The sequence below is a fragment of the Neoarthrinium moseri genome, assembly GCF_022829205.1.
Source record: "Neoarthrinium moseri strain CBS 164.80 chromosome Unknown scaffold2_Wmoseri_CBS_16480, whole genome shotgun sequence".
NCBI classification, from domain to species: Eukaryota; Fungi; Ascomycota; class Sordariomycetes; order Amphisphaeriales; family Apiosporaceae; genus Neoarthrinium; species Neoarthrinium moseri.
Window position 1 is genome coordinate 566,309 of NW_026055116.1, and position 25,313 is coordinate 591,621.

The 25,313-nt window shown below is 54.2% G+C and overlaps 11 protein-coding genes across 11 annotated transcripts; 6 read left to right on the plus strand and 5 right to left on the minus strand.

Moving 5' to 3' along the window:
* Positions 1-748: 748 nt before the first annotated feature.
* On the plus strand, positions 749-2,356 carry JN550_000924 (uncharacterized protein; the record flags this gene model as incomplete). Its single annotated transcript, XM_049321292.1, has 3 exons — positions 749-893; positions 955-1,602; positions 1,659-2,356. 3 exons carry the CDS (start codon positions 749-751, stop codon positions 2,354-2,356), a joined length of 1,491 nt encoding a protein of 496 aa, XP_049176830.1.
* Positions 2,357-2,929: 573 nt separating this feature from the next.
* Positions 2,930-4,684, plus strand: JN550_000925 (uncharacterized protein; the record flags this gene model as incomplete). Its single annotated transcript, XM_049321304.1, has 4 exons — positions 2,930-3,263; positions 3,355-3,629; positions 3,693-3,811; positions 3,868-4,684. The coding sequence occupies 4 exons, from the start codon at positions 2,930-2,932 to the stop codon at positions 4,682-4,684; spliced, it is 1,545 nt and encodes a 514-aa protein (XP_049176831.1).
* A 1,239-nt stretch (positions 4,685-5,923) lies between these two features.
* Positions 5,924-9,433, minus strand: JN550_000926 (uncharacterized protein; the record flags this gene model as incomplete). Its single annotated transcript, XM_049321315.1, has 2 exons — positions 5,924-6,223; positions 6,272-9,433. 2 exons carry the CDS (start codon positions 9,431-9,433, stop codon positions 5,924-5,926), a joined length of 3,462 nt encoding a protein of 1,153 aa, XP_049176832.1.
* A 914-nt stretch (positions 9,434-10,347) lies between these two features.
* Positions 10,348-11,283, plus strand: JN550_000927 (uncharacterized protein; the record flags this gene model as incomplete). Its single annotated transcript, XM_049321326.1, has 1 exon — positions 10,348-11,283. One exon carries the CDS (start codon positions 10,348-10,350, stop codon positions 11,281-11,283), a length of 936 nt encoding a protein of 311 aa, XP_049176833.1.
* A 795-nt stretch (positions 11,284-12,078) lies between these two features.
* Positions 12,079-12,937, plus strand: JN550_000928 (uncharacterized protein; the record flags this gene model as incomplete). Its single annotated transcript, XM_049321337.1, has 3 exons — positions 12,079-12,325; positions 12,379-12,590; positions 12,644-12,937. 3 exons carry the CDS (start codon positions 12,079-12,081, stop codon positions 12,935-12,937), a joined length of 753 nt encoding a protein of 250 aa, XP_049176834.1.
* A 304-nt stretch (positions 12,938-13,241) lies between these two features.
* JN550_000929 (uncharacterized protein) lies at positions 13,242-13,605 on the minus strand (the record flags this gene model as incomplete). The annotated part of the gene is made up of 2 exons (XM_049321348.1): positions 13,242-13,442; positions 13,558-13,605. 2 exons carry the CDS (start codon positions 13,603-13,605, stop codon positions 13,242-13,244), a joined length of 249 nt encoding a protein of 82 aa, XP_049176835.1.
* A 712-nt stretch (positions 13,606-14,317) lies between these two features.
* Positions 14,318-15,214, plus strand: JN550_000930 (uncharacterized protein; the record flags this gene model as incomplete). The annotated part of the gene is made up of 1 exon (XM_049321359.1): positions 14,318-15,214. The coding sequence occupies one exon, from the start codon at positions 14,318-14,320 to the stop codon at positions 15,212-15,214; it is 897 nt and encodes a 298-aa protein (XP_049176836.1).
* A 455-nt stretch (positions 15,215-15,669) lies between these two features.
* JN550_000931 (uncharacterized protein) lies at positions 15,670-16,599 on the minus strand (the record flags this gene model as incomplete). The annotated part of the gene is made up of 1 exon (XM_049321370.1): positions 15,670-16,599. The coding sequence occupies one exon, from the start codon at positions 16,597-16,599 to the stop codon at positions 15,670-15,672; it is 930 nt and encodes a 309-aa protein (XP_049176837.1).
* Positions 16,600-17,222: 623 nt separating this feature from the next.
* On the plus strand, positions 17,223-20,306 carry JN550_000932 (uncharacterized protein; the record flags this gene model as incomplete). The annotated part of the gene is made up of 1 exon (XM_049321381.1): positions 17,223-20,306. The coding sequence occupies one exon, from the start codon at positions 17,223-17,225 to the stop codon at positions 20,304-20,306; it is 3,084 nt and encodes a 1,027-aa protein (XP_049176838.1).
* Positions 20,307-20,471: 165 nt separating this feature from the next.
* Positions 20,472-21,932, minus strand: JN550_000933 (uncharacterized protein; the record flags this gene model as incomplete). The annotated part of the gene is made up of 3 exons (XM_049321392.1): positions 20,472-20,591; positions 20,656-21,650; positions 21,704-21,932. The coding sequence occupies 3 exons, from the start codon at positions 21,930-21,932 to the stop codon at positions 20,472-20,474; spliced, it is 1,344 nt and encodes a 447-aa protein (XP_049176839.1).
* A 2,150-nt stretch (positions 21,933-24,082) lies between these two features.
* Positions 24,083-25,045, minus strand: JN550_000934 (uncharacterized protein; the record flags this gene model as incomplete). Its single annotated transcript, XM_049321403.1, has 1 exon — positions 24,083-25,045. The coding sequence occupies one exon, from the start codon at positions 25,043-25,045 to the stop codon at positions 24,083-24,085; it is 963 nt and encodes a 320-aa protein (XP_049176840.1).
* Between the last annotated feature and the right edge of the window lie 268 nt (positions 25,046-25,313).

Below are 25,313 nucleotides of genomic sequence, written 5' to 3' on the forward strand. Positions count from 1 at the left end.
CCCGTCATATCGTCAGTCTATTGGACTGTCTTGCTGGAGCCATCGCTGGACCCTTGACTGTCCCCGGACTTCTCGTGGTTCGTCGGCCAATCGGCCCTGCCACCGATGCGGCCATGGCCCTGGTGGCCCTGCCAGATCTGAAGAGCCTCCAGATCCAAGCGCTTTGATGCATGCCTTCATTCTCCTTGATGAGGCAACCGCTCCCGGAGCCCAGCCCAGCCGAGGAGGCGGGCCACGATGACTCGTGTGTCCAGCAACATGGGAACCCGGGCCCTACACCCCCTGTGCAGCTCTTCGTCCAAAGAATGATCGGCGGATCGTGAATCTTAGCGAAAGCTCAGGGAACTATCCTCGCCGGCTATGAGACGTCAGCTTGAATCAAACCCTGCTTGATGCAGGTCTATCCTAGCGGCAGACGGGCGGGTCGAGCAGCCAGACACGGAGTAGGTAGGTAGGTAGGTACTGTTGTGACATCCTCGCCAGCCATGCCGCTCTTGTAATATTGGGGATATATATTCCAGGCCGCCCAAGCCAACGTACAAAAAGTTTCTTCTTTTTCCTCATCCAGCGACAGTGTCTCTCTTTCATCATACGTTCTTTTCCAGTTCTGTGAACTTTTTGATATTGTTCTATACGCTCTTTTGCGATTACCTTTTCACCTATCTCCCATCCTTAGGCCGGGCCTCTGCTTTGGAAGCTATTTATATCCCTAAACCCCTGACCGACACCGTTTTACGAATCAGACAAGATGAAGTTCGAGACAAGTGCTGCCATCTCGGTGCTGCTGGGTGTGGCTTCAGCCCGCCCTGATGCTGTGAGATCAGGCTCTGCTGTGGTTGCCCGCCAGCCACACCGTGCTGGGATGTTGACGAAGTTTCGACGAGAGGTTCCCCGTGAGTGACACCACCCAGATGTCCGATAGAAGTCCAGGGGTGGTTGCTAACTATGCATTAGAGGAACACTCCCACGAGCCAATCTTGGTAGCGGTCAACACTGCTCTGAAGCTGGACAACCCCAAGAACATCCAGGATGCAGTCTTCTCGCTGCTCGGCAACGCCGCCGCTGCTGAGGGTGCCGGTGATGTTACCAACCTCGACTGCCTCCAGCAGGAGGTTGCCGACCAGGCCTTCACCAACGCCAAGGCCGCGGGTGATGTTACCGCCCAGGCCAACGCCCTGCTTTTCCGCGCTCTTGAGCGCAACACTGGTAAAGTTGGTCTGGCATCTGTGATTTGCAACGAGACCGCTGTCAACCCCGAAGTCGCTGCAATCAGCCAGCACCAGGACCCTGCTTCCGCCAATGCCGCCGCTACGAACAAGCAGATCGTCTTGGACCTCGCTGCCCAACTGGCTTCCATCGGCGCCGACCCACAGCTTGCTTTGTCGACTGGTACCTTCCCCCCTGGTGATGTTAACGACAACACTGGAAAGGGGAAATCCTGCGATGATATCGTCGACGTCGGCTGTATCGTACAGCAGAACCTCCTCGTTGAAGATGCCACTGCTGCTGAGATTGACGCCGCCGTCGCGGCTGCTGGTGGCGCAAAAGCCGGTAACGGCAACGCCAACGCCGGCAACGGCACTGCTAATGCCGGTGATGCTGGTAAGTCGACATCCAAATGGCCCATGATCGAAAAAAGTCAACTGACAGCCGAGAAGCATGCGACGCTGCCGCAGGAGACGCCGCGAACAATGCCGCTCCGGCTGGAAAGGCCAAGGGCAAAGCCGGTAAAGCCTCTGCTGGTAAGGACAACGCCGCAGGAGCTAATGGAGGAGCCTCCGCTGCTGGCAAGCAAGCTGCCAACGGAGGAGCCACTGCTACCGCTGGCGTCGACGTGAACGCCTTCACTGGTTCGGTCGGCTCAGCCCCTGTTCCCGTGGTCTCTTCTGCTTCTGACCGTCCCTTCTCCGTCAACGGCGACACGTTCATCAACTTGGGAGCTGCTGTCCAGCGTGCTTGTGATGTTCAGAAGAACGCTTGCGCCAATGCTGCCAACAGCGGTGGTAGCGGCTCCGTCGCCGACTGTGACGCCCAGGCTCAAGCTTGCCGCACCGCCAATGCCAAGAAGCGCCGTGCTGCCCTCGACACCGGCTCTTGCGGTTCTCCCGCCATCGAGTTCGCCGATGGCCTCGACGGCCGTAAGGAGGCCAGCTTTGCTCCCGTCAACTCTGCCGACTTCAACCACGGCTCCGCTCTGAAGCCCGCCGTCATCACCAGCTTCATCTGCCAACAGCTTGAGAGCAAGTGCAAGGCCGCCCAGGCCACCGTCGATGCCTGCCAGGAGGGCGCCACCGCTGCCAATGCTGCAACTGGCCAGAACGCCGCCGATGCGTTCAACGCTGCTCTCGGGGTCTAGATATGATGTTTACGATGCTTGCTAGTGTAAAGATACCAGGACAGTCTAAGCGGGAGTTTCAGGGGCTTCGATTTGGAGTAATCGTTTTTGAATTCATCAGTAACAGCCGTACTATAACCAAAGTACAATGACCATATCATACAATCATGAACAAAGCATTCTGTCCTGCACAAATTGGGTTGAGACGCATTCCACGTGAAGGCTTATCTGTGTTGCCAGTTAGAACCGAAGTCTGCTTCGCAATTTGCTGCCGAGTTTACGACGACTCCGAGTATGCGACGCAGTACCTAGGTAACTAACTTGGGAGGGTGGGGCAACACAGGCGACATTAGTAAGCTCGGTTCGACTACCTCGTCTTACCCATCTGCCAACACAGTCACGTCCAGGAAGCAAATGTGCTTGGAATATTATTCGTTTTACGAGAAATTCTTTATGTTGGTGTTCAAGAATTACTTTGAGAAACTATTTGGAAACCCAGTCTTTGAGACGATTCAAGACAACTGGAGCTGAAGGGATCGGGTTCGGTCATCTTAGGCTTGTGAGGGCTCGCCTAGGTTTCAGTGCAGACCCGAAATGGCAGGTTTCGAGTTCGTGAACGTGACCGATCCTAAAGAGGTCAAGAAGCACTCATCGAAGATTCGACGTCATGTAATGAAGGACATAGGCAAGGCCCGGCGCAAACCCAAGCCTCGGGATCGACGCCAGACCAAGATCATCGACGAGCAGCCTAAAATAGGAGAGGAAGACGACAGCAGACCGGCTGATCGGGCCGAAGACGAGGTTGAGAAAGACTTGCGGTCGTACATACATAAAATGACGACAGCGGGAGTGAGGAACGACGGCCATATCAGCCAGATGGTATACCCATTCGAGATGACCGAAGACAGGATCCAGCTAGCGCGGTATAGTATGTCTCTTAGCTATCATTCTCGCAGTTACAACTGGAAAACAAGATTGGGATAAATTTCGCACATGCTCTAACTAGAGTTCGCCAACAGTGATTGAAGAAGCTCGGCATGTGTATAGGCCGTTTCGCTTCGCGTGGCTTTCTGTGGGCCTCACAGATGCGGCTTCGTGGAACATTACGCTGGCAAACGCTGCGCTATTCAGGAGCCGAGGTCTCGGGGCCGAAGTTACTGAATACACAGAGAGTCAAGAGGCATTAAAGTACTACACTCTATCGCTAGAATCTATATCCAAGCGGTTACAGGACCCGGAGGAGGTTGGCAGCGAAGGACTCGTCATTGCCGTGACTGGATTCATATGTCATGATGTAAGATCCCTTGAGTACGGTGTACAAAGGCAACTCAGAGAGACTCATAATGTCTTGAGGCAGAACTCAGTCGGTAACTTCGAGCGGATGAATGACCATCTCAAGGGCCTCAAGCACATCGTGGAGAAAAGGGGTGGACTTGAGAAGCTAAGCAGCCCCTTTCTGCGGCTGATGATTTCATGGTACCTGAACTACTCTATTCTCCTTTTTCTATCATTCATAAGCTGACTGGCTACAGGCATGATCTTTGCGCGGCCACCTATCTCAATGCCAGCCCGTACTTCAAAGTGCCCGAGGGTTCCCTGACCGAGATCGACACTGGCGATGACACCATGTACCTTGATGTCCTACTCCGGGACTGGGACTTTCAGTGTCCGTCCCTGGGCGACATCATGTGCGCCCTCAAGGCCACAGCCAAGGTGGCTATCTACGTCAACAGACATGGCCACGAGCCGAACTTCTGGAAGGACGACGTCACGATCGCACGACTATTGGGCCCGGCATCCCACGAAATTCTGACCCTGGAAGGGCGGCCGCTCCCGAGCGACTCGGCAGACCCTGAATACTCAGGAATCGCGGCTCGGGAGGCTTTCCGGCGCGCGGCGCTGATCTTCCTCGCCGACGTCAAGATTCGCTGCCTGGCCGGGGCCCGGGAGCTGCCCCGCCACCTCGACGCCTTCCGGCAGATCTCGCGGCTGCCGCTGGTGAACTGGACCGTGGTGCCCGAGCTCAACCTGTGGGCGCACGTTGTCGCCGCCATCCAGGAGGATAGCGACGAGCGGGCCTGGCACGTGGCGGTTATAAGCGGCATCATGGACGCCCTCGGGCTGGAGACGGGATCGCAGGCGCTGGATGTGGCCAGGGGAGTCATTTGGGCCGAGTCCATCATGGGCGAGAAGGCACAGGCGCTTTCTGACCATATTGACTCGCACCGCAGGTTGAATGTGCTGTCGCAGCATCTTCAGGATGTGCCGTTAGACCCGCTACTTGAGGATTTTGATTTCGCGCAGCTCGCCAGCCTAGAGGCTTCTCAACTAGGCCCGACTCAAAGTTAGGGAATATACATCAGCTGGAGACAAATGATAAGTGGTTAACACAAAAACATCTTGCGAGTAATGAACGAAGAGAGAAAGGTAAAAGGGACGAGTATTTAATGCACAGGAAACACCATATGTGTATGTATATTCATGACCCAACGATTGTCCAGCTTGAATGCTTGACAGATGCTCATCCTTCCACACCATGCTGCTCTGCCGAGCTTTCGATTCCGGGTATCTACGGCAAACTGTGCTCTCCTAGATCATGCTATTGAAGCTTTCCTGCGATTTCTTCCAGCTCACTGTGGACTCTAGCCATGTGGGCAGCCACGATCACCTCAGCGGATTCAGTTGAAGGCAGTATCACTGACTGTGGAGTTCGTTTGAAACACCCAAGTCGGTAGTCATAGAGAACGTCGTGATGTCTAATGAGAAGATTCCTCCATTCTCGCCAAGCAAAACTGATAGGTGACAGATGGTCAGCATCTGTCGGTGATATAGGCTGTGGGCAGAACAAGATGCAACGGGCGATTCTCATGGTGTCCACTTCTTCGAATGGCATCGTGCTGCGTGTCTGTGTCAATAGTCTCATTTGAATGAACTACTCCTTGAGCGGAGTGAGCTCCGACATCGAGTTAAGCGACGCATTTCAGGCCAGCAACGAGAACAGGTGATCTCCTGCACCTCAACCCCTCGCTGGCTTTTGCGCTGCCGACACGGTACCTTTGCGTATCAGGATCCAGCTGCAAGTACCCGCGATCTTCTGTTGTCACACTTAGTCATTGGCATGTCAGCGGTCAAATCATTCTATGCCCATGCTGGGAACGTGGCTTGTGCTCGGCACTTAGACTGCGGCGAACTAATGCCAAGGGCTGGCATGGCCGGGTTTCCTAGATTGGTCATGGCCCTCGGGGCTGTAGCTGTTGGTGTCAGTGAGTCGGGATATCCGTCAGTAGGGATAAGCGCCGGCTGCACAGTTGATGGTTGATTACAGCCAGGTGGGACTTCACTGAAAAGGAATTCAATGACGCTCTTGGCAGTATATCGTAATGAAACCCAGTTGACCACCTAAAGAGTCTGTCTCACTGGCCTATCTTGGGTTATGAAGGCTCGTAGGTGTCTATTGATTCCTGTATACTCAAGTCTCAACCGTAGGTACTATGCTTAATCTGGGCCTTCCTATGCCCACTTCGAGTCTAGGTGGACGAAGTCTAGCTCCGACATCAAATCGACAGCAAAACCAACATGTTACTCTATCTAATGAAGCCGCTTAAGCTCTTCTACCAAGTTCCGCATAGTTTCGACGTCGGGACCAAGTCCTGTGCAAATCTGCTCCTGTATCTCCTCATCTACATCCAAGAAGCGTTCGATGAGTTCGCCATCGACAAAGCGGAATGGTGCAGCTCCTTCACGCTGCTCGTTTCTGAAGGATCGATACTGATTGAACCCTAAGCCTCCAATGCATTGAACTGTACTAGCAAGGTTTGTTTGGAAGCGGATCAAGAGATCTAGGTAGCGAGGCGCGATGAGTCCGAAGAGGTAGATTCCACCTTCAACCTGTGACAAGTCTTAGCAAGGAACAAGAACACAAATCTTTTTGCTTACCGTTCCGAGGAATGCCTTAGGGACGACGACGGCATTTTCACTCGAGTCAACTGTGATCTTCCGGATTCTGTTCACCATCTCGCCAAGATTGATCTCGCTGGTGATATCCATGCGCTTTTTGTCCTCCTCCGTAACACCTTCCTTATTGGGGTTTAAGATCATGAGGTTACCATTTGCATCAGATTGAAGCCAAGACGATTCTTCAACGTGAGATACTGTTGTTGACCATGCAGCATGGTGGTGTCTTGCTATTTCCTGCAGCTTCGGGGGCTCATCGCCCGTGTACGGTGTGAACTTGACCAGGGTTACTGACTTCATGAGATCAGCAACAGCGATCACATTCTCGTTGATGGCAATGTCGACCGGGTAAGTCGAAGGTCGATATGAGGCGAGACGATCAATCCTGGCGGATGACGAAGTGACCTCGTTGTACCGATAAACAACTATGGTCTTTGCCAGGCCCGCCACGATGTTGTCGCCTATCATGCCAAGGCATCTGCAAGCACCTTTGAGCTCGTGTTGGGCGACCTGGTACAAATTACGCTCGCTATCGATCCCAAAGACAAGGATGCGCCCTTTGACTTGATCGCGAGACCTGGCGCTAGATTGTGTGTCATCGGGAAGGCTGGTACCCACGATGAATCTTTCTACACGCTTGCCATAGGAATCGGGGAGCTCGGCTCGGATGACCGCCTCGACCATCTCTGTCTCAGAAGAGTTATTGAGAATAAAATCTTTGCCGACTTGGTCAAAGATCACCTCATCAACGAGTTTTATGGAGCTCGTAACGATTTCTTCGTTGTTAATGACTTCTCGCTTAATGCAGCCCAAGGCGAATACATGTTCATTCCGAGAATAAGCAAGTCGCCTGACCGTTTGGCCCATGGGCAGGGTCTGAACATGTGTACGGCGCTCACGATCCAGCTTAGCAAGCTTTAAGGTGTTCTCGGTTGCGACCACGATTGAATCCGGGAATGCTTCAGTATCAAAGGGGCAGACGCAGGTGGCATCGTCCGCTGTAACTGCCGAGTAGATGATTCGGCCTTCAGATGCGTATATCAGACTTGGATGCTCACTCGTCGAAAAGACGTTATATATGCCGTCACCTCGTTGCAGCAGCTGCAAACGAGCATATCTCGTCCCGAGTACGACGCTCTTCCGTCCTGATAGCGAGAAGTCTGTTGGAGACACATTGAACGTAATGACAAGGCCGTCTTCCATAGCAACAAATAATGTCGGGCCACCTAATTCCGGTGGCAATACTTGTGCAAGGACTATGTCACGAGGAATCGATGTGGTGTCGTCTTTCCTTCTGAGTGACTCGCTATGCAGGGGCTGCAGCGTCTTGACATCAACTATCGATACCCTTCCAGATTTCCAGAAACCGATGACACCTATGCCCGGATATTGAGGCGGTAGATGAATGCAGGCAATTTGGTCATTGTCGCCAGGATCGTTGTGTTGCGTCTGTATCAAGTCTTCCTGGATCTTCAAGGAGAGCAAGCTCTTACCGTCGAGCGAGAGCAAAACCCACTCGTCGCTGGCTGAAGCGCTTGTAATGAGACCACCATCTTCAGGCTGCCAGCTAGATAAAGCAACACCGCCTTCGAGATCGATGAGACACACAGCAGTGGGCGTCACTTGTAGCAGCCGCTCGTGTGAGATATTCTGGGCCAATAGGGTGTGTTCAGTGAGTGGCATGCCCTTGAAGGAATCGACCTCCTCAATATCCCCCGTGGGATCGAACTTGAATATCCGCGTCTCCAATAAGAACGACACTACTAGAGTATCGGTCTTGGCAGATGATCGTGATTGAACTGGAAAGAGAGACCGAATGTTCTCCATTTCTGCTAAGATACCGACGTCTTCCAATCCAACGCCACTTCGTACACTGCGCAGACTCCCATCCTTGAACACGCCGCTTCCCGTCACGATCCTGGCCTGACCCGACGAATACTCGTTAGTGGCTTGCTCTTCGCCTTCGCGATTTCCCATATCCATGATGGTGAAGTCTAGGACAGGCGAGATGTTGCGTAATTCTTGGACAAGCTCAATCTTCCAGCTACTTTCAGTATCGACCCTGAAGACCTGGGAGTCGCCGTAGTGAGATCCAACGAACAGAAGCCCGCTGCCCATGTATTGAAGAGCATTGGCCCTTGACGTGGTGCCAATCTTCTGCATGTTCATTCCGGTCACGACGGCGCCGCCATCCAGCTGAATCTCAAGGAGCCACAATACGCCATAGTCGTCGGCAATAAAGTAGTGAGAGACATCATACTCAGCCCAAGCGACGAATATAGATGCCTCGGCTAGGGCTGTTTCTACGGTCTTCTTGGCTGCATCGTCGTAGTACAACAAGCGTGTCTCGCCCACTACGATCACGCCGCCGAGTTGCGCCCGCGCTTGGGCAGCGTTTCGTATAATATAGCGCTTGTGATCTTCCTCACCTCGGCCAACAGGGATAAGCATAGCTGCACCGGGGTCCTGGATCTCGAAGCGATCTAGTTGGTCCCGGGTCTCGAAACGAGATGCCTGCGTGTTCTTCTCATCGGAATAAAGCTTGTAGGTGACCAGTTGAGCGTCGGGAATGTCCGTCCGCGTCTGGTACAAGAAGGCGATCTTGGGCTGGCCAGTCTCGACGTGGAGGAACGTAGCCGACTTGATGAAGAGCTCGCTGATCCGAACCTGGTCATCCCAGTGTACAATTTGCTTCTGGCTTTTCTTGGGGGACATCCGCAGTATGTTCAAAACGCCTTCCCAGAGGAGAACTACCATGAAGCGGCCGGTGGGATCCGCGATGCATTTATCTTGACTTTGCGAGTCCCGCAGATGTTTCTCGCCAACATCGAACCAGGAATTGACCGTCTCGAAAGCTCGCAGTTCGGGATCCCAAGCGATGGTGAAGTACTGAAAACGGTCGGTCCCTATAAAAAGCATGTCTGTGTCGGCATCTCTCGGGCGTATGCGCTGGACGATGGAGATGGTGCCATAGATGACCTTTGTGTCGAATTGGGTCAACAAGGCCGAGTCCTCGTCGACCTTCCAGAACTCGAGGCGGTTTGCCTTTGCAAGCACGAGGCATTCGTCCTCGCCCGGGAACAGGTGGGCGCGCACGGCATGCCGAACGCTGTTCGGCCGGTGAATCGGCGCTACGTAGGCCATGTTGGCGCGTATCTCATGGCGGCCGGCCGAGTCGCTTGCTGCTTGAAGGAAGCGCACACGCTGAAGCCGTGGGCGAGTGGTGAAGCCTGTGGGTTCGGCGCCTAGGTCATACAATCGAGTCCAGTCGCCAAAGAGTGTTGCGCGCGGGTTGCCTTCTACCTTTGGCGCTCGGAATATCGGCGCTGGAGGTGATGATGAGCTGCCCCTCCAAAAAGATGCAGGGTGCAGCTCCAGTTGAGTTACAGTAAAGCTGGGCCTCGCCTATCAGCTCTATGATGCAAATCCCGGAGATAAGCAGAAGTACCACTAATGCCGGGGAAATGTACCACAGGCTACAGTATGGCGCTATGAAGCTTAGGACCTCGATTCTCTGCCTTCAGAACAAGACTTGCCTAGGCAGACAAAGCCTTCCCATGGGCTGGATGAACTATAGAAGCGCATTTCCTTTCTTGAAGCTACCAAGGCTGAGGATCCAGCATTTGTGTAACACGAAATAACGGGAGGATGGTAACAATGTCCCTGATTCGCCGTCATCGTCATGCGAACCACCCACGCATGAGTTAGGCACTTGCAACGGTTCATGTGCGCACTCCTGCCGAGCGGCGATATAGTCAAATCGAGTCAAACGAGGGCTAATCCTTCCTGTTGTTTGTTACAGCGTGGGCATGTGTGTATGCGGCACCGCTTCGATCTTATCTAGCGCTTATAGAGGTTGACGCAGGGCGTCGCGTATCAGCATTCTCCCCGCTTCTTCACCTCGCGCCCTTCCAAGTCAAATAACACGCACATGCCAATCACGATACGCAGCCTCAACCCCCAGCCTTCAATATTTTCAAACCAATGATAGTAGAGAATATGCCCATTCGACCTGGTGGTCCTCACTCCAACATCCTTCATTCTTGTTGCAACACAGCATGAAGACGCCGATACAGTACATCTCGGTGCGGCAGGCCCAGACAGTGCTCTCGGGCCAGGATGAGCTTACCGAGGAGGATCAATGTTGGACTGACCTGCAGCTGGCTTCTCAATCTGGCGATTTGGAGAATATCCAGCGCCTCCTCGCGGATGGAGCAGACGTAAACGCTCCTCCGCTAGGCTATTACGGCAACACTGCTCTTCAGGGAGCTTGTCTGTTTGGTCACGAGGATGCTGCTAGGTTATTACTTGCACACGGCGCCGATGTCAACGCACCAGGTGGTAACAATGGCGTGCGGACCGCGTTGCAGCAGGCCTGCACGAGTGGGAACGCATCTCTCGTCTCGTTTCTCATCGAACAGGGAGCCGATGTCAACTCGCCGGCGGGTAGGTATGTCGGGCGCACTGCATTGCAAGTGGCGGCAGAGGAGGACCAACTCGACATCGTTCGGATACTCCTAGATTCGGGCGCTGACGTCAACGCGAAGCCCGCTGGGACCATGGGCTTGACAGCGCTCGCCGGTGCTGCCTCCATAGGGCAGGTCGAGATCGTGGACCTGCTGCTCAAGCATGGGGCCGATGTCAACGTACCCGCCATCCGCCATAAGGGCAAGACGGCGTTGCAGGCGGCGGCGCTGAAGGGTAGCCTGGAAGTTGTTAACACGTTGATTGATGCTGGTGCCGACGTGAATGCGGCGGGTGCATCGTTTAAAGGTGGAAGTGCCTTGCATGCAGCAGCAGAGAAGGGTCATGCAAAAGTGGTAGAACGGTTGCTGGAAGCGGGTGCTGATGTAGAGCTAGGCTCGGGATGGACAGGCCAAACTGCTTTACAAAGTGCCGCGGTCTGTGGTCACGATGAGATTGTAGAGATTCTAGTGAGAGCGGGGGCTTCGGGGCCTGCCACTGGTGGTCATATTCTATTCGAAAGACTTTGATAAGACAAGAACTTGTACTTTGGGATATGGCCAATCCCGAGTGTTATTCTACTAGACGGAGGCTCACTAATATCGTACCAATTTTATTGATTGACGACCTAACTCGAGCCAATTCATGTCTTCTGGGGAATAATACCCAACTATGAATCGAGTGTCTGTTGTCAATGTGTCTTTGTGGCAACAAGAGGGAGTTTGCTGATAATATTGTCTCTACTCCCTGACAAATTCGTTCTTAGGTTTCAATCTGAATGGAGGACAATGACCTGAAGCAATTGTGTGCTATCTCCAAGAATATGCACCCTGCGACATACTTTGCCGTGGCCGTAGAGCAAGGAATGATGCCATCCCGTACAATCCGAGGCTGAATGGTTCTGGCTATCGAGAACGACTACGAGTTTACGGTCGATATTTTTCACTATTCGAAGCACTATATTGGAAAATACATAGTCTTTGTCCGAGAGATGCCAAGATTCGGCGCGGCGGCAACCTTATCGTCCTTGATCTGTTGGTGCATTCGGGATTATGAGCCTAGTGGATGACCTAAATCCGACTATTAGGGGCTTCCTAACAACACGGCGACATGCGTCTAATTGCAGCAATCCCGAGCTGCTGCGCGATCTACTAATTATGGCCAAGTATAAAAGCTTGGCGTTCACTCCTTAAGCATGCATATACATAGTATTCGCTTTACGGATTGTGATATCATTGTTGTAATCCCGAGATATCGAAGCACACCTTGATTTGTGCACATCCCACATCTCCTGCTTTGTTGGGTAACCAGTCTCCCTCAGCACCATGACGGTCGTCCTTGTCACGGGCGGAAACCGTGGCATCGGCCATGCTATTGTGCGAAGTCTTTGTTCTCGTATACCGGACGCAACGGTTGTCGTGGGGTGTCGCTCACGGGAGATTGCGGCGGAATCCGTAGAAGAGCTGCGGGCACAAGGGCTCCGAGTTGATGGCCTCGCGTTGACGATAACCGACGATGCGAGTATCCGAGAAGCGGTGAGCACTGTGGAGGGGAAATACGGAAGGCTAGATGGTGAGGCCCTGCTGTCGCTGTCGGCCCAGAGCCACCATGGCTAATACCTGTAGTGCTCGTCAACAACGCGGGTGCAGTTCCCGTCCCCAAAAGCCAGGAACTAGAAGAGCTCAGGTCCAACTGGGCAGAGGGTCTGGACTGCCTGTTGACTTCCCCGATGCTGGTCACAAAGGCGTTCATACCACTTCTGCGCAAATCAGGATGGGGAAGGGTCATCATGGTTTCCAGCGCGCGTGGCAGCTTGACAAGAAACAGGGCGCTAGACGTGAGTTTATGATCGGACAGACCCAAAAGAGGCAGACACTAATGATGCGGCAGATGCCACCGTCACAACACTGGATGTATGACTGCTCCAAAGCGGCACTCAACCTGGCTATGATCGAATTTCGAAATTCCGAGGTGCGAGAGATTCCGCAAGAGAAGGACCGCATCACCTTTTGGGCCGTGAGCCCGGGGCATTGCAGGACGGGATTCAATGGCTTTCGGGGTACTAAGGATCCCCTAGAAGGTGCTGAGGCAGTTAGTAGGCTTCTCGCCAGTAGGCGGGCCGAGATACCGTCGGGGACGTTCTGGGAGTGCGAGTATGGCAATTTCCAGCAGATCCCGTGGTGAGATGAGTAAAAGGACTTGGGTGTCGTTCGCTGCTAGGAAGTGCGCCCGTCTAGTAAGCGGTATTTGCCCCGGTATTAGCCATCTCTCGGGGACTCCATAGGACACAAAGGCTGCGAAAGACGTTGTTTGGGTTTTGGTTTCAGAACCGGGTATAGATTCTTGTAGTCGCGCTTCGCAATGTAACGGCGTCTATAGATATACAATCGAGTGCTGTGTCATCTTGACCCAATGCCCCCGCGCTTCAATTCATACACATGTTGCCCGATCTAGTGCTTTGCGGCCTTCTCGTCCTTGCTGTTCTGTTCTAAGAAGTTCCTGTTTGAGGGGTGGTGAGTACGGGGCGGCGGGACAGGATGGGAAGGGGTTCGGCGCACTTGATGAAGTTCTCCTCGTCGGGGCTGGATGCGTTGATGGGAGGAGTCTGGGTGGCGGCCTTGGCCTTGCTGGGGCCGCTGAGACCGACGTAGGCACCACCGAACAGAGCGCTGAGGACGCCCATGGCGAGCTGGAAGGGAATTGAGAGTCAGTCAAGCGGTCGCGTCGAGCCAGGTCAGAGAGACCTGCACGGCGGACTCGGGGGTTGCCGGGGCGGTTCGGGGGCTCTAGGTTCGGGAACTCACGTAGTGGGAGCCAACCTGGCGGCCGAGGATGCTGTACATCTGAACCATGTTGACGGATTGGAGGGGTTGACGCCGGGGGATCGGTTCGGAAGGGGTGGATGTTGTGAGGGATTGACGTTCGGATATGGAGTTGAATATCGGCCTTCAAAACTGCTCAAAGCTCCAGTTTCCTTCAATTGAGAGGCCGTGCACGGGCCAGTGGCCCGACAGACGCCTGCAGCCAAGGCCTACGGAACAACGGAAATGCCGATGCACCGGGTACTGGACCGTCCCTTACACAGTAGGCAGCCAGTCCACTGTAACTCGGGTACGTACCGGCCCTGCTGGGGTGCATAACCACTGAAAACTCCACTGCATCGGGATCTGCCGGCTGACTTTCGACCCTGCATGCCATTGGCTGCAGCGAGGCTCAGAGCCCATCGTTAGCATCATTAGCGGGCAAGTCCTGTACCAGCGCACCTAAGGGAAGCTTAAGCTGCGCTGCGGGTACCGCGACGTCACCTGGGCTTTGGGCTGTCTTGAGACTCGCTCGATCCCGGGACTCCCCCCATCATCGCTCGGAGGAGCTTTTACTCGTCCCATCCAGGTTACATCCGTGGCATAATATCACGCGAGCGCTACCCCAGCTCCGTGTCCAGACCCAAGACACAACAAGAAGCTATCCGTTTCGACTCGGTCGACAGCGTCACCTCGTCCGGTCGACTCTTCCACCCAAGACTCCTACCGAGTTAGACTAGAACTCCGCGCTCCGTCCGTCACCATGTCTTGGTGGGGGAAAGGCTCAGATAAACCCAAGGCTCAGGACCCTGATCCCTCTCCGCCTGCCGCTGCCGCCCAGCCCGCCGAGCCTCGCAAAGATGCGCCCGCCTTCGACCCGAACAAGCTGCCCGAGCGCAAGCAGCTGCCGCGCGGGCTAAAGAGCATCGTCGACAGGTCGGACAGGGACGAGAACTTCTTCGACGAGCTGGTCGACGGCTATGTCCCCGAGAGCACCGAGTCCAACGTGCGTTACGCCGCCTACGCGAACCGCGTGCGCACCATCATGCTCTCCGCCCAGCGCTACGTCGCCTACACCTCGGACATCGGCGAGTCCTTCCGGCCTGTGGCCCACCCCTATCTCGTGAAGGGCGCCTACGGTGTCTCGTGGGCCTATATCCTGGGCGATGTGAGCTACGAGGGCTACAAGGCCTACTGGCAGAACCAGCGAAAGCTGAACCCGGCCTTGCCGCTCAGTGACCAGGCCCAGAAGGCGACGGGTCTGACGAACCCGCCGACGCCGGAAGCTGTGGAGCAGGTAAAGCCTGGTGTCGTGGCGCCCCTGGAGGACTGGAGGACCGTCATGCTGCAGCGAGGCATCTTCCAGAGTCTTGCCAGTATGGGTTTGCCCGCCTTCACCATCCACAGCGTGGTCAGGTATTCGGGCCGGGCGATGAAGGACGTCAAGAATGCCAGATTGCGCACCTGGGGACCGATCGGTCTGGGCCTGGCCGTTGTGCCCACGTTGCCGTACCTGTTCGATGAACCGGTCGAGAACGCGGTTGAGTGGGCCTTCCATAAGGGGTTTGCCCTGTACGGTGGCAAGGACGCTGTTGGCAATTTGCCAACCACTGGTAGAGAGGACGCGCTGCACAAGCGGCCCAAAGAAAAGGAGTTGTAAAAGCGTCAGCGAGAAAACGCTTTAAATAGGCTACGGAGTTCAAGGCGCACACTGAGCTTATCCATTTACATGGCCCGGGAAAGAGTCAAGATGTAACAGTCGGAGAGGCGTATTGCGTCGTGTATATTTTGTCAATCCACTCATTGATATGTAGAAAATACAAATGTGACCCAGGAAACCGGCATTCTATTTGTACTTGAAGCTAACTGAAATGGCGAGCTTCGATACACCACAGAGAGGATACGAGGTTAACAGGTTGTGTCGAACAACTCTTTGGTTTCGCGAACACTCTTCGCTTGGGTTTATCTAATGCAAGGCAATGCAGTACCCGCTCTAATCTCGCTGCACAGTAAATAACAGACATACCCCATCATGAACGCCCCAATCCATGCAAATGCCATAAAACCATGCCTCGTGATAACTCGGAAACTGAATGCAATCCTTTCCCACGTCCCTCATAGCTGAATCAAGTCCTCAGGCGGCCCGATTCCCCTGAGCAGGACGACCGTGTTCCCGCTGGTGAGCGACGCTCCGACCTTCTCGTTGAACTCCAACACCCGTCCGCCCTCGACGTGGAACACCCGGAGCTTGTCCTTCTCGTTGGCCGACGAGTTGTTCACGTTCTCGACCTGGAGGCCGCGGGCGGCGGCGTCGAGCAGCCGGCCTATGACCCAGTCCTTGCTGTAGAAGAACTCGCCCTTGGGGAACTTGGCCGTCGTGGTCTCGGCCTCGGCCTCGACGTACAGGTAGACGCGCTTCTCGGGGGCCAGCTTGGCGTCGCCCTTGGCCGTCTTCTTGAGGCTGTTGACGGCGACGAGGCGCTGGCTGGCGCTCGTGGGCTTGGGCTTGGGCAGGGCGCGGGTGGCGGCCTCCTTGCGCGAGGCGCCCCAGGCCTTGAGCTTGGCGAAGGCGCTGCGGGCCTCGCGGCCCAGGTCCGCCACCTGCCCGCCCGGCCGCGCGCCGATGGGCACCAGATTCTTGCAGTCGTGCTCCTCGCCCAGCCGGTGCTTGAGGCAGTAGTCGCGGTTGCACCGGTCGCAGTGCACGCCGGGCACCAGGCTCGTGCCGACGGTCGTCTTGCAGTCGCGCGCGGCGCACGGCTTCTGCTGCACAAAGTCGCGCATGCGTTTGCCCTCCCCGGCGCTCGGCTTGGCGAGGGCGGCCTGTCGCCGCCGCTCAGCCCAGGCGCCGGCGTTGGCGCATTTGTGTGTCGTCTCGCTCCGGTGGTCCAGGCAGAAGGTGTGCTTGCATGATTGGCAGAAGAAGGGCAGGAAGTCGAGCTGGTTGCAGTATTCGTACTCGCAGTGCTTGCCGATCAAGGTTGCGTCGGCCGTGTCCATCTTCACGTACGATGTGTCTGGTGTGTCGCTCGAGGAGGACGCCATCTTGGGCCGAGGGGGGGGGGGGGGGGGGTATATCTACGGAGACGGCGATGGCGATGGCGATGGCGATGGCGATGGCGATGGCGATGGCGACAACGGGTCCGTGTTTCCAGGCAGAGCTGATATCGTAAGCTCCCGACGACGACGACTCTAATCTCGGTATTGTCAAGCAGCGAAAGACGGGACGCCAAAGCAGGAGGCGAATGGAGGCAAGGCTCCCGGGTATGCGCAAGCTGGCTGATTAAAGGTGGGAGAAGGGTCTCGAATGCTCCGCCCGCCGGCGCATGGATGCCGGTCCCATTCAGGTCCAGGGCGGCCAGATTGTCAGGCTATCTATAGCACCAGGCGATCGCGGGGCACAGCGCTAAACCAGCTCGCTAAGCCCTTCTTGTTCCAGCGCCTTGGGTGCACCACCTTAGCACCAGAGCGCCTAGCCGCATTCCCGTCCCCTGCCAGGCACAAGCGATCAGTGAGGTCACATGCTCTCGCGTTTCGATGACGACGGTTGAGGGAACGCCGTTCACGCTTCCGTCCCCGACTCCAGGGGAAGACATGGAAGACATCTAGGTATACTCCCCCGTTTTGGGTTCCCACTCAACCACAGCAGCACTCCATGCTCGGACGCCATGCCTCCACACCTCCCACGCAAAAGGCTGCGTACGCCTTCGCCGGGCCGTGGCCGCAAGGCAGCCAAGACATCGGCCACGGGGAGCACAACCGCACCCGGTACTGCGCCGGCCCGGAAGCCCACCTTGTTCGAGGATCTGGATTCGGGAAGCAAGACCCGGTCGGCTGAAAAGACAAAGTCAGCACTTCAACAGATGCACGATGACGATGACAGCAGCTCCCTTAGCTCACTTTCAGATTCAGATGTCGAATTCGAGGATGTGCCTGTCGCAAAACGCCAGAAGACAACAGCAGCGTCTGAGGTGGGAGAAGAGGATGAGGACGAGGACATCGAGTTCGAAGATGTCCCGAACCACGAGCCCCAACCTCGGGCCGAGCCGTCGGGTGATCTGGAGCTCATCCTATATCGGAATAACAACGTCCCCATTGAGAGAGACTCGGCCAAGAAAGGGCCTTCGAAATGGGAGAAACTCATTCGCAATTCCACACATTGCATCCATGTACAGTTTCTCTTGTGGCATAACGCCGTCCGCAATTCGTGGCTCTGTGACCCGGAAGTCCAGGCAATCATGATCTCACAGCTAACTCCCAGATTGTGGGAAGAAGTCGATCGCTGGAGGTTGAATAGCGGGCTGGATGTCGAGAAAGAGCCTGCACCCAAGCCCAAAAGGGACGTCAAGGGCAAGGCGGCTTCGAAGTCGAAGGGGAAGCAACCAGCATCGAGATCGGCAAGAGACTGGAGTGCCGCGGCGGATCGACTAGAGAAAGGGACTCCAGACATGAGCCACGGCGACCCCCTCTTCAGGCTCATGAAGTCCCTGTCTTCTTGGTGGAAGCAGAGATTCAAGATCACCGCTCCCGGTTTGCGGAAAATCGGTTACATGGATGTGAGAAGACTGGCCAAGTGGAGGAATGCGTTCGAAAAGGAGGATCACGATCCCGAGAAATTTGGGGAGCGGATCCTCGGCTTGGAGGATTTCAGGAAACACGCACAGACCTGTGAAGGGAGCCGAGATGTGGGTGCCCAACTCTTCACAGCCCTGCTTCGAGGCATCGGACTCGAGGCGCGCATGGTTGCAAACCTCCAGTCTGTGGGTTTCGGCTGGAGCAAATCGGAAGACGCAGATGAAGAGAAGACCGCCCAAGAGACACCGACCAGTGGCACAACTACTCCGGCCAAGGCCAATGGGAAAAGGCCACAAAAGCCTTCTAAGAAGACTCCGGCGAGGCCAGCAAGTCGACGCACCAGGAAAACTGACAAGGATGCGCTGAGAATGGACCTTGATGATTTCGATGAATATGCGGAGCCAATCAGCGACGGCAGCGACGATGAATCTGTTTTGGACGTGACAGATGAGCATCTTAAGCCACGGCCAGCGTTGAAAGTATTCGACAAGGATCTGGACTTCGCGCATTACTGGACAGAGGTCTTATCTCCGGTCACGCTCAAATACCTTCCTGTAGAGCCCATTGTCAGGTCTGTAGTAGGTACCAACCGAGAGCTAACCGAGTCTCTCGAGCCTCGCGGGGGCAAGGCCGACAAAGCAAAACAGATCATGGCCTACGTGGTTGGTTACTCGCCAGATGGTACAGCGAAGGACGTTACAGTCCGCTACTTAAGGAAACAGCTGTATCCTGGGAGAACCAAGGGTGTAAGAATGGGCGTTGAAAAGATTCCGGTCTACAACAAGCAGGGAAAGATCAAGCGCTACGAACAATACGACTGGTTCAAGTACGTGATGAGCGGCTATGTTCGCGGAAGTCAAAGGTGCCCCGTCACAGAACTTGACGAGATTGAAAACTCAACGGACCTGAAGCCGGCTGTCCCGGAGAAGAAGGAAGTCAAGGAGGGTGAGGAGACCCTTCAGTACTACAAGACCTCCAAGGAGTTTGCTCTAGCACGTCATTTGAAGCGGGAGGAAGCCCTTCTACCGGACGCTAAACCAGTCAAAGTCTTTCGCAACAAGGTCAAAGGCGGCAAGATAGAAGAAGAAGACGTCTACCTGCGTAAGGATGTTGTGGCCGTCAAGAGCGCAGAGACCTGGCACAAACAGGGGCGCGCTCCGCTGCCTGGTGCCGAGCCCCTCAAGCACGCACCATACCGCGCCGCCACGACGAATCGGCGGAGAGAGCTTGCAGAGGCCGAGGCAAGAACGGGCCAGAAGGTCTTGCAGCCCTTGTATAGCTACGAGCAGACCGAGTGGATCATTCCGCCTCCGATTGAGAACGGCGTCATCCCCAAGAACGAGTACGGCAACATCGACATGTTCGCCGAGCACATGTGCCCGGAAGGTGCTGTGCACCTGCCGTACCGCGGCGCCGTGCGCGTGTGCAAACGACTCCAGATTGACTATGCTGAGGCTGTCGTGGGCTTCGAGTTTGGCCATCGGATGGCAGTTCCCGTCATCCAGGGTGTCGTAGTGGCGGAGGAGCACCAGGGCAAGGTCCTCGAGGAGATTGAGAAAGACGAGGTAGAGCGCGCGCGAAAGGAGGACGAAAAGAGACGCAAAGCTACGCTCGGCATGTGGCGGAAGCTGCTGATGGGTTTGAGGATCGCGCACAGGATCAAAGAGGAATACGGGCACATTCAGGACAAAGAAGTGTTTGGCCACCAGCAGAACGCAGACGAGGGCGGCGGGTTCGAGGCGATGAGGGAGAAGGATGAGGACATGGCGGGCGGGTTTCTTCCTGAAGGGTATGAGGAGGAAGATCCCGACGAAGCGCCAAAGTACTCGTCCAGCTACTTTCCAGGGGCGCACGATGAGGATGGAGGCAACGATCCATTTGAAGTGGACCATGGAGACCAGGATGAAGAGACAAAGCCCATTGGCTCAGCTGAGGACGAGCTGGTTCGTATACCTGAAGATGGAGTTCCAGAACCACAAGATGAGGAAGAAGAGGAGGAAATTCAGAAGCCAGCACCAAGGGGAAGACGAAAAGTTGCGAAGCCAAAGCCAAAGGCCAAACCCAAAACCACCAACCGACGCCGGAGCCGCAGGACAAAGATTGAGTCCTCCGAAGAAGAGGAAGAGGAGGACGATGATGATGATGACGATGATTTTGACCTTTCCGATTGCGACTGATTTCGTGCCGCGAGTCTCTACAGGAAGTTACATGTCTGGCGCGTTTAAGACCAACGCCGGAATCCGAAGTAGGTCCGTGGGGCCGGTTTTGTACGTTTGTAATATTTGTACGCCTAAAGAGACCATTGCTTGTCAAGATACTTGAAGCTTCCTTACGGTCAACCTCTATAGTCTATCTCGTTTTCTTGTGATCCGTAACTGCAAATCAGACTCCAGGAATCCAGTACCCATGATCTCAACTGGGTTCCTAGGCGCGACAACGGCGAAATCATATCGACTCAACAACTATATCGGAATGGTCAGTCTTCTAGTCATTATCCTTGAAAGCGAGGCTGCAGCATACTCTTACCAAGACTCTCTTCAAATGCAATCGTGCATAAGCTTCTCTGAGCCATCTGTACCTGTCTGTACCCCATCCCAATTGCAGAGCCTCGTGCATGGCCTTGTAGTTCTCAGGTGTAGCATTGACCCATCGTTCTGGCCTGAAGACGTCTGCATCTTCTCCCCAGTGGGTGCTGGCACGCATGATGCCTGCAATATTGTGGATTATCACCGTGCCTTCAGGAGCCTTAAACTTCGACACGGCGTAGCCCCCTTTAGGCGCTTTGGCCGTGACCGACGTTACGGTAGGGTACATCCGTAAGCCCTCATTGATGACCGCCTCGAGGTAGGATAATTCTTGATGTTCGCTGTATCCCTGTCGGGAACTGACGTGCGCGTCTGACCACATACAATTGATTTCAGTCTGGAGTTTGTCGTATACGCTTGGAGTCGTGATGGTTTGCATCAACGTTGAGCAGAATAATATCGCGCCCGAACGTGTGACAGCGCAGCTGAAAGCTTCCACCGTACCAACTGATCCAAGTATTCGCATATGTAAAGACCTAGCAGTAGAGCGAAGGACCCAGCGAAAGCCAGCAATGACTGCGGCTACCGAGGCAATATGGACGCTCCGCTCCACAGCCGGTAGGCTGTCTTTGCTTTTTTGGTTGCCGTTCCGTATATCGCAGGGTAAATGTAGTTCCCCAAGAACGTCCGTGGATAGATCATTGGCCATGTCCATAAGCTTAAGCGGTCGATACACTGCGCTGGTTGACACGAACTCACTCTCTATCATATCTGTAAGACGTGAGCATTGGCTTTCAACGACTTCGTCAAGGAAGATATTCTGTCGTGGTCCCATCCCGATGGCGTTCCATTCCAGTGTGTTCTCCTCGTCGCCTAGTGGCGAGAACGAGGCTGTTGGGTTTGATAATGGCCCTGTCGATGAATCAAGCAAGACCCTTCGGGAGGCATCAAGCTCAGTTAAGACCAGTTGATTGGGACCAATTCGGAATAGCTTCCCTGATTTCCACTCAGTCAAGATTGTATATGCAGGCTATGGAGGACCGACTTACCATATTTGTGACTGAGCTCTATCATTTTGGCGTATTCATGGGGCTCCTGCCGGTGTCCCGTCCTCGATAACCCGAATGTGCAATACAACAAAGCCAGTGGTGGTCCTGGTATGTGTCGAAGACGCCACCATCGCCATGCCAATACAGGGATAATGGCTGCGACGACGAGGGCCCCGATACCCCAGAGGAGGTGGTGGTCAAAAAGCACTTTGAACCTGTAGAACTCCATGGCGGTTTGCGTTATGGGTAGAATTCAGTTCAGAATGTTCGGATGAGTTGGTGCCTGAAGCTGAGGCGCCAGTCCCTAGGTCATGTGTCCCTTCGACGAAGAAGGCGCAGCCGGAGGGGGCCGGAATACTTCTCCCTACTCGAAATTTCGCAGGAGTAAGCACAAGCTGAGATCTTTGCTTACGAGTACTATTTGGAATTTCTAAGGAGAGTCAGTCATTAATGCAGTGCAGGAGGTTTGTAGGGTTGGAAGGCCCCCATCAAGCCTACAATGAAGCTGGGCAAGGATTTGATCCCTTGAAAGGTACCAAGGTAGACGCGGCAGCGGCTTAAGGGCACTCAAACTGCCACATCATGATTATTTCCAACCTCTCATGTATGTAATTATGGTAGATTAATCGTCTTCTTCCTACTTTTCGGAACAATTTCCCAAGTTAGACTACTTGCTCCAGTGAGCATGCAACGCCATTCGATGGTTCCCTCCGCTCCATTCGGCCAGCTTCCTGACATGCCACCACGGAGTGAGGCTTGTGTAATCCCAGGCCTGATCAACCTCTGAGCTGCTTGTAGTCGCACGTAGCGGTGGTGGTTGACTGTACGCCCACCGGATCCAGAGAACTGGTAACGACGCGTATTTGCTACATTCATTCCGATGCTCACGGCATGGTCCGAGTAGGAGGCCGCCCCTTGATGGTAATGCACTACTCGTCCGGGGAAGAGAGAGGAGCATCCGTAGCCTTCGATGACGAGGGTGTCTCCAAGGGTCGTTCTGAGGCAAGATGCAGTACTTCACGGTTTCCTGCATACGTGCTTGGACGGCACTTCAGCATGCCGATGTCGCCACTGGATGTTAATCGCTGGTGATATCTTGTAGAAGGGGAAGTACTGTCGACAGGACAGGACAGGCCCTGTGAGATTGTTCAACCGATACGACACCATGACTGTCAACGCCGTACAGATTGGGTGAGATGCTTCAACGGCATGACACATGCTGTTACATTGCTAAGGTCCGTGTGGTGTGACCGCGTCAAGACAAAATATGCTGTCCCAGCTCTCAGGGCCTCTCTCTCTCTCTCTCTCAAGGCGCATTCTGGCGGTCTGGAACATCTCGATCGTTTTCCTTCCCGATGTGGAGGTGATCATTGGTAGAATGTAAGTCATGGATCACGAGGTACTCAATACATATTTACAAATCAATTTGAACCAGATACGCGGCACCCGCAATGTAACGTGGGCCATTACAAATGCATTATCGTCCACATGTGAAGCTGAAACTGGGGACTTGGGGTATGCAGGCACCCGCCAATGTCACGATGGCTAAAACCTCCTCCCGATACCCGGAGTATTTCGCCAAATTAGATTTCGCTGATACAGTGACTCAAATGGATCTGCCATGGTGTGACAAAAGAAACATGTAGACCTCGTGGCCAGCCCTGATGATGTTGTACGACACCATTTGCGTTGTGAGGCAATCTTGAATTTCCTGCGTCTTTCATTCTTGCTAATAAGTCTCTGATTTCGATTTGTCTTAAGATGTAAATTATACATGGACTCAGCTCCCTACTTATTTTCACTCTTCAGATATGATCTGACTTGACTTCAAGAGTCCTGGTGGGAAGGTCATTGGCAGCTGGCTATTGCTTTCAGTTGGTCTTTGCCACCCTGCACCTATGTCAAGAAGGAAGCTCATTTCCTTCGTTACATTTATTTCGTTCCGTTCAGCTGGTTGATCAACTTGGTAGAAGAGTGTAGAATGGCTTCACTGAACCGCAAATTGAGGTCCATCCCCATTTTATACCAAGTTCAAGGGGTGACTGCAGTCTGCCACTTATGTCTCACGCCGTTTTCCATCAGAGACCCAGACAGCTACTCATGGTGTCCGATGAACCATGCCCGCATTGCGCACCTAACCTCCCGAGATCCCGCACATGAACGGATACTTCAGTTACTGATTCGATCTGTCTGCAGATATCCGAAGACATGTCTCGGCTGAGACATATCGGTGCTCATTGACGGTCAGGTACTAAAAGGGAGATACCGAAATGGGACGCGGAACAGTACACATAGAAAATTAGGGCTATCCAAAATGGTCAGATTTTGAATCGAATTGGTAATTCGCGAATGGGTTGCGTAGTGAATTGAATTCCAGGCCTATTCATCGTCGATCTCAATAGTTCCTTGCTGAACCACGACGGCCTCGCCACCCAGCCAGACATCATTGATCTTCACTTTTCCACTCTCATCCAAATCCGCTGTTGTTTGGACATGAATGTCGCTTCTCCTTCCCATTTCTACTCCTTGTATGATGAGAAATTTGGCGTCCTTGGTTTTCTCCGCAATAGTCAAATAAGCAGCCAAAGTGCTTGCGGCGCTCCCCGTGGCTGGGTCTTCGAACCCAAGCTCCACCATCCTGGTACGGATGCTCCGGACTTGGTCTCCTTTGTCGTTTACCTCCCCATTCTCCACATAGTAGTACCTCGAAGTGAAGCTCGGCGACCATTCCGGGTCCAGGAGGGGGGTGGGCAACCCTTTGAGGTCTAGACGTAGGAGCTGGACCTGGCGCAGATGCTCCAAGGAAGGTAGCTTGACCAGGATAAAAGTCATCCCTTTGACAATGTTCACAACCGGGGCTTGAAGCTCTGCCTCTCGAATAGTTGAGTTGAAGTGCGACAGGCCCACGTACGAGTTGTGCTGTTCCGCCGGTATTACTTGCCCGAGGGTCTTCGCGTGGATGTGGACATTGTGCGGGATCTTGGCCCGAATGAAATCACCTGAGCCCGCGTGCAGACCGATAGGGCCAGCTTTTGTGATGAATCTATCAATGGATGGGTAAAGGCGGCTTTTTGCCAGAACAGCAGATCCGATGGTCGGATGACCCGCAAAAGGAAGTTCCTGTTCGAGGGTGAAGATGTCAATAACGACCTCCTGGGGGGCTTCGTCGGCAGGCTGGTGCATGAAAACCGTTTCGGAGAGGTTGAATTCGAGGGTGATCTTTTGCTTCTGGGCCTGGGATAAATGGTTCTGCAGCGATCGTGGCACTTGCACCACCGCTAACGGGTTGCCCTCCAGGCGTTTCCTGGTGAACACATCAAGCGTCGTGAACTGCAATTGCATTTTGGAATGCGCGTGATAGTGGCGGCTGATTCTGTCAATGATGCTGTTCTATAAGTGAACCTGAGCGCGTGGTTTCTTCTTATTGAAGTACCTGTACTTATTCGCGTAGCTGAGTCACATGTGAAGTTCGTCAACTCCGCATCGGCAGCATTCTAGTAATCCCTACGCCTTTCGGAGTCAAATATAAATGGGACCGACTCAGCCAAACTAGCTCGCAACCAATCGCCGTCATTCTTCGAGGCTCGGGCTGCAGTACATTTCTTCACGT